The sequence below is a fragment of the Nannospalax galili genome, unplaced genomic scaffold, assembly GCF_000622305.1.
Source record: "Nannospalax galili isolate Female #2095 unplaced genomic scaffold, S.galili_v1.0 scaffold312, whole genome shotgun sequence".
Lineage (NCBI taxonomy): Eukaryota > Metazoa > Chordata > Mammalia > Rodentia > Spalacidae > Nannospalax > Nannospalax galili.
The window spans coordinates 7,827,256-7,833,058 of record NW_008335967.1 but is presented as its reverse complement, the minus strand read 5'-3'; the positions used below and the strand labels follow the sequence as shown (position 1 = coordinate 7,833,058).

Genomic DNA, 5,803 nt, shown 5'->3' with positions numbered 1-5,803 from the left:
ATATTTTGGGACTCATACCCCAACGTTTCTTTTTAAATGTGTGTGTGTGTGTGTGTGTGTGTGTGTGTGTGTGTGTGTGTGAAGATCAGAAGACAACTCTGTGGAGTTCATTCTCTCCTTCCACCATTATATGGGTTCAAGGAATAGAACTCAGTCTCCAGGCTTGCATAGCGGGACAGTACCTGCTGAGCCATCTTGCCAAACCAAGGGCATTTTTTTAAACCTCGGCATATGCAGTTTAGGAGTACATTTTGTTTTTCAGTCTTGTTGGGCTCCTACAAGATAATTTAAAAGACCATACATCTTTTAACTTGAAAATAATTGTGTGTGCATAATCTGTGTGTATATAATAATGTATAACTATGCACTAATCAGTCTGTTATCTAGGAGAGAAGATAAGAACTTGCTAGAAATGACAGTAGAAAGGGTAAATAGGTTGATTCTAACTTAGGAGGACTTGCTTCTCCCCCAAGGCAATTTAACACGTTTGGGAACTATCTTATCTGTGGCCTTATCAGAATATTCCCTTGTGCAATGTACTGCAATGGTTAAGGATCCCACAATTGAAGCCTCTTCATGCAGGTGATATAGTTAATGAGGAAAGTTCACCTGTAATGTTTCAAGGGAATCCGACTCTGTGTCATTGGAACTAGAGTTCCTTTCTGCCCCTCTCCATCCCAAGCAACCACTGAGGAAATCTGTTTCCTTCTTCTTCAACACTCATTCCCAAAACTTACTTTCCCACATTCCCATTTCAACACCATCCTCTCTCTCAAAATGGACACATCACAAACACAAACTTACTTTTGGCAGATTATACTTTAAATGAAAATCTTTTTGGCCTGAAGTGTTTCTTCAAGTAGACATTTGGTTTCAGGCCTTCCATTTCAATTTGTGGAACAGATTTCTATTCACTCATCAAATACTCATCAAGCACTCATTTTTGTGTCAAGCACTATACTGGTTAAGTCCACTGTGATAAACAAAACCAATGTGGTCATTGCTTTCATAAAATTTACTAGTATTTGAAACCGAAGTTAATCAAGTGAAAAAGCAAATGTTTAATTACAAAGTATAAGTACTACGAGACTATAAAATATTCAAGAGCCCTTTAGGGATGAAGAAGAACTCTACCATGTGAACAGGTGGGAGGAAAGCTTTCTGCAGACAGGAGAGTTGACAATAGCATTCCAGAATGAGCTTCGTGCATTTGAAGAACTGAGCTGAGAGCAATTCTAGTTGGGGGGGGGGCACGGGAGTCAAATGGAGATGAAGCTGGGGAAGATGTCAGGGCCCAGATCCTACAGACTTTTGTAGGCTATGCTAGTCATTTTGAGTTTTAGTCTAAGAACAGTGTGAATCCACTGAAAGTTTTAAACGAGGAATGGCATGATTCAATTTATGAATCAAGAGATTGTTGCAGAAGTTTATATGGAGACTTACTGGAGGTGGGCAAGCATAAAAGCAGAGGGACTTATGGCAGCAGCTCATGTGAGAAATGACAGCATGACAGGCCAGTCCCTTGCATAGGTTAACAGGATTGGTTGTTCACAGTTTACTACCCTTTTCCTGAACAGTGCTGAAATTCATTTTTTAAATTTATGTATTCGACGGTCTCCCAGGGTTTACAGAAGATGTCCACAAGTGGCCTTCTTTTATAGGTGATTGCCTTGATCATCTCATACCAATTGCATCCTTCAGGGACTGCCCTGTGTCTTGAGGGTGAAGACAAGTTGACAGAGACTATATACATTTGAAGATAAGACTAACTGACAGATGCATTGTATTTGTGAGATAAGATGGGGGGACGAGGGTGACACCATGTGATGACAGTACCATCCACCATGGCAAGACAGTGAGGGTGAGAGTAGAGAACAGCCTGGGAGGGAAGATTTTTGTTTTTAGTTGGGACACTGAAGATGCCAATTCTCCAGGTAGTGATATCAAGAATGCAGTGGTATATAGAGCCATCTGGTAGCAGAGCTCAATGGGTACATTTGGGGGTTTTGTGTAAAAGCTACACAAATAGATGAGAACACGCTGAAGAGACTATGGTAAAGGAAAATTACCTAAGATGAAACAAAGAACAGGGAAGAGTCTGCAAAGCAAACGGAGAGGGATAGGGTGAAGAACAAGAGAATCATGTCATGAAGATAAGTCCAATTTGCTTCTAGAAATATTTGGCTGTGTGAGAATGTGAAGGTAAATACACAAAGGCATCTTCTAGATTTGACAGAAGAGAAGGCATTGACCTCAACATGAGTAGTATCACTTGAGTGGGGTGGGAGAGGACAGGCTGAAGAGGCCAGTCTGGTTTTAGCCAATGGACCTGAGGATACTATTTAGAAATAGAGGTGCAGAAATCCCAGCAGGCCAGATACACTGATTTCATCTTTGCAGGATGCATCCGTTATAGCTCATTTTAGAACATCTCAGATAAGATGCTGGGGGGCATATCTTCCTCAACCACTTCATAAATGAACATGATCACACACTTTAGCCAGTGCTCAAGTTCATGATCACACATGTTAACCAGTGCCCAGGTATAGGAAAGAAAGAAAAGGAAGGCGGGAAGAAAAAAACATGGTCTAAAGGAATCAGAACTAAATTTGTGCATCATAGTTTCATGAACATTAGTGTTTGAACAAATGGAGAAGTGTTCTTCCTGTCCCCAATTCCTGTCACTTTGATGCAGCAGGTAACAGCAAGATATGTAAAAGTGCTGCCCTCTGAAGAAGCCCTAGGTTCTTTGTGGAGCTTGGCAGGCTCATTCCTGTGTGGGCACCATGCGTCTAGCATTGAATTAGAGTTCCTTTTCTCAAAAGTTAAAAATATTAAGCCATATATAATGCCTACCTTTGGAAAATATTTTACTTTATGACAGTTCACTTTAATTTCTGATTAATAGTCTTAATAGGTGGTGGCTTAAAACAGAAACTTTTTATTTCTCCCGTGGTTAAGTATTTAATCCTCTATTAAAAACTTTTGAGACGTCTTTTTATAAGATTTGTATTGGTAGATAAATTTATCTTCTAGTTTATCATAGAGAGCCACTGGAGATAAGAAAGATTAGAAGGAAAGAGAAGTAGGCTTTAGAATTTATTTCAGGTCAGCCAGTGATGGCTGTTTGTGTTCAGTAATGTGTCCAGGAGTAAATGCTAAGTATTCTGTTCAGTGACAGAGTCAGTCCCCATTGATCAGCATGGTCACTGAGCAGGTCTGTTTCACATGTTTTGATTCTATTTGCAAGGCAATCGCTTGGGACAATTTTCTCAGCAAACAGAAAGGGTAAAGAAACCCAAATTTTACTACTGGATGGTCCATTTTGTAGTTTTGGTCAGGCTACTTTACTTCTTTCTGCTTCAATTCCTCCTTCAGGAAATGGTGTGGATTCATTTCAGCCTTTTCCCCCTGTCTCAGAAGTAATTTGAGGCTAGCTAATTGACTCTACCATATGTGATGTAATGGTGGGGAAAGAGCTTAATTAACATGTGAAATATCATTACCATGGTCCTAGTCAGAGATTATCTTTGTACAAATCACCCTAGACAGACCTTTTGAAGACCATTTTCCTATATTGGTCAGTTGCCACTGTCTGTCATGTATTAAGTTTGCTTTGGAACTTTAGCCCAAAGTAAGGCATATTTCCATTTTCACTGAACACATTCACTGATTTCAGAATATTCCTAAGGTAAGCAAGGATACTTGAATTTATGGCAAAACCACACGTGAAAGGCTGACCTCCTGCATTTATTCCAAACTTGGACTGCAAGTCTCCTAGCTAACATGGTGGCTTTCACAAGAGTCTAATCAGTAAGCAGGCAGAAAAAAATATGATTCAATTATGTGAAAACAGACATCATAACCATCCCATTCCAAGTGGCTTTTCCCTTAGAAAACACATGACACCCAAGGGGGGGGTGTCAACATTTTACTTCATTTTATAAAGAAAGTGTTCTGATACTTGTCTAAGATTTTACTATTTGAGAATATTCATGGATATCAGTTTATGGAAAGAAGGAAGATAACATTGAGCATAAGATACTCTATTCAGATTTCACATCAAAGGAGAAAACTTTATAACTAATTTGATATTCTAAAGGTGGCCAGAATTACTGGAAAATTCAACTCTGCCACCCTCTTTCTCTCCTTATCTAGGATACTATCAAAGATACTAATTATAATCCTCAACTTTAAATTGTAGCAGACCTTTAGTATTCATGAACTGGGTACACACACGGACCCCTGATCACTTCTGACACCTGTTAGAGAGGCCAGAAACTGAATCATATCCACAAAGGCTGATGGGAGAGGAGAGTGAATCTATTGGCTAGTGAAGGAGGCTCACCAGCCACGCAGAGTTCAAATATGAATGTGACTTCTTTGTTCCCCATCCATATACCAATTTCTCAGAAAATTACAGTCTAGAATGATATTACAAAATTTCTAAAGGTCACAAGTCATCTCCTCACTAATATCAAGGGTCACTATATTGAATTTCTCTGCTTTAGTTTTGCCTCAAGGGTAATGTTATTGCTCAGGGTAGTAACTAACTCATCTTGGATTCCTAACACATCTCTTCCCCTACTTGGCTTCTGATCAGTGACTTTTGTTGTTTTAAGTCATTTTATCATTGTTTTACATGTGTTTTGATGTTGTAAATGTTTTAAATCCTTTTTGGAAGTAGAGTTTAAATGTTGAACTTAGACTTTCTAGAAAGAGCCTTTCATCTTAGATCTTAAGAGTCTAGGAGCCTTCCATGTTAGAACGATTAAAAAGAAAATGATATTTTTACCCGGAACCATGTAGACCAGGTTGGCCTTGACCTCACAGAGATTCACCTGCCTCTGCCTCCAGACTGCTGGGACTACAGGCCCTGCTCCATCACACCTGGCCAATGATTCTTTTTAAGAGCATGGTAGTTTTCAGATTAATTTATCCAGATCCTAAGATTATCTGGCAATAGTTCAGAATTAAGCTTTGAGTGACCCCTAATGGTTGAGACAGTCACTCTCCCAACTACTTTAAACAAGGCTCAGACCAGTGCTTCTTAAATCTTGGATCTCAACCATCTTCCTTAGACTCGCCTGGGTGCCTGTTAAAAATACGAACTCCAAGGCCCTCTACTGCTGGGATCTCCTGGCCTGCTCGCTGCGCAGTCTGTATTTTCAGATGTACCTGAGTGATCCCAGTGTATACTCGAGTTTGAGAACCACAGATTTAAGGGCTGTCAAGTCGGTGTCCACGCTGGGCCTGATACCCAGTCAAGTTATCGCGGACCTGGGCGGAGGGATGGGCACCAATGGAGGCGCAGGGTCGGGGTGGGAATAGAGTCCCTGGGCGCGGCTGGCTGCCCTCTTGGCAGGTGAGGGGAGTGGCCGGGCCCTGGCGCGCAGTCGGTGAGGCTGCCGGTCCCAGTCCATGGTGGAAGTGGGTGGCGGGCTGTGGGGGCCTGGCGCGCGGCCGCTAACGCCTGTGCTTCGTGTCTGCAGACGAACCCCACACCTGGAGTGTTGCCGCTGCCGCCGCCCCAGGCCTGCCGGAAGTAGGCGTCTCCCTCGAAGACATCCTCTCTCCATTCTCTCCATCGCATCCAGCCCCACCCTCCGACCCTTCCCACCAGATAGGCCCAGACCCCACTTGGGATATCAAAAGGGAACACGACGTTAGGAAACCAAAGGAGCTTTCGGCCGGCGGCCAGAAGAAGCAGCGCCTGGGGGTGCAGAGGGAGCGCTCGGCCAGCCCACAGCGCGCCGCGCGGCCGAGGCTCGAGGAGGCGCCCGGCGGCCAGGGGCGGCCCGAG

The 5,803-nt window shown here is 42.5% G+C and overlaps 1 protein-coding gene across 3 annotated transcripts in view; it reads left to right on the top strand.

The window, feature by feature from the left end:
* Magi2 (membrane associated guanylate kinase, WW and PDZ domain containing 2) overlaps positions 1-5,668 on the top strand; it is a 1,650,859-nt gene extending 1,645,191 nt beyond the window's left edge. For all 3 annotated transcript variants that reach the window (XM_029562367.1, XM_008830783.3, XM_008830782.3), the window contains one exon: positions 5,493-5,668. In XM_029562367.1, coding sequence (XP_029418227.1) covers positions 5,493-5,549 — 57 coding nt within the window. In that variant the 3' untranslated portion in view covers positions 5,550-5,668. The remainder of the gene's footprint in view (positions 1-5,492) is intronic.
* Positions 5,669-5,803: the final 135 nt, after the last annotated feature.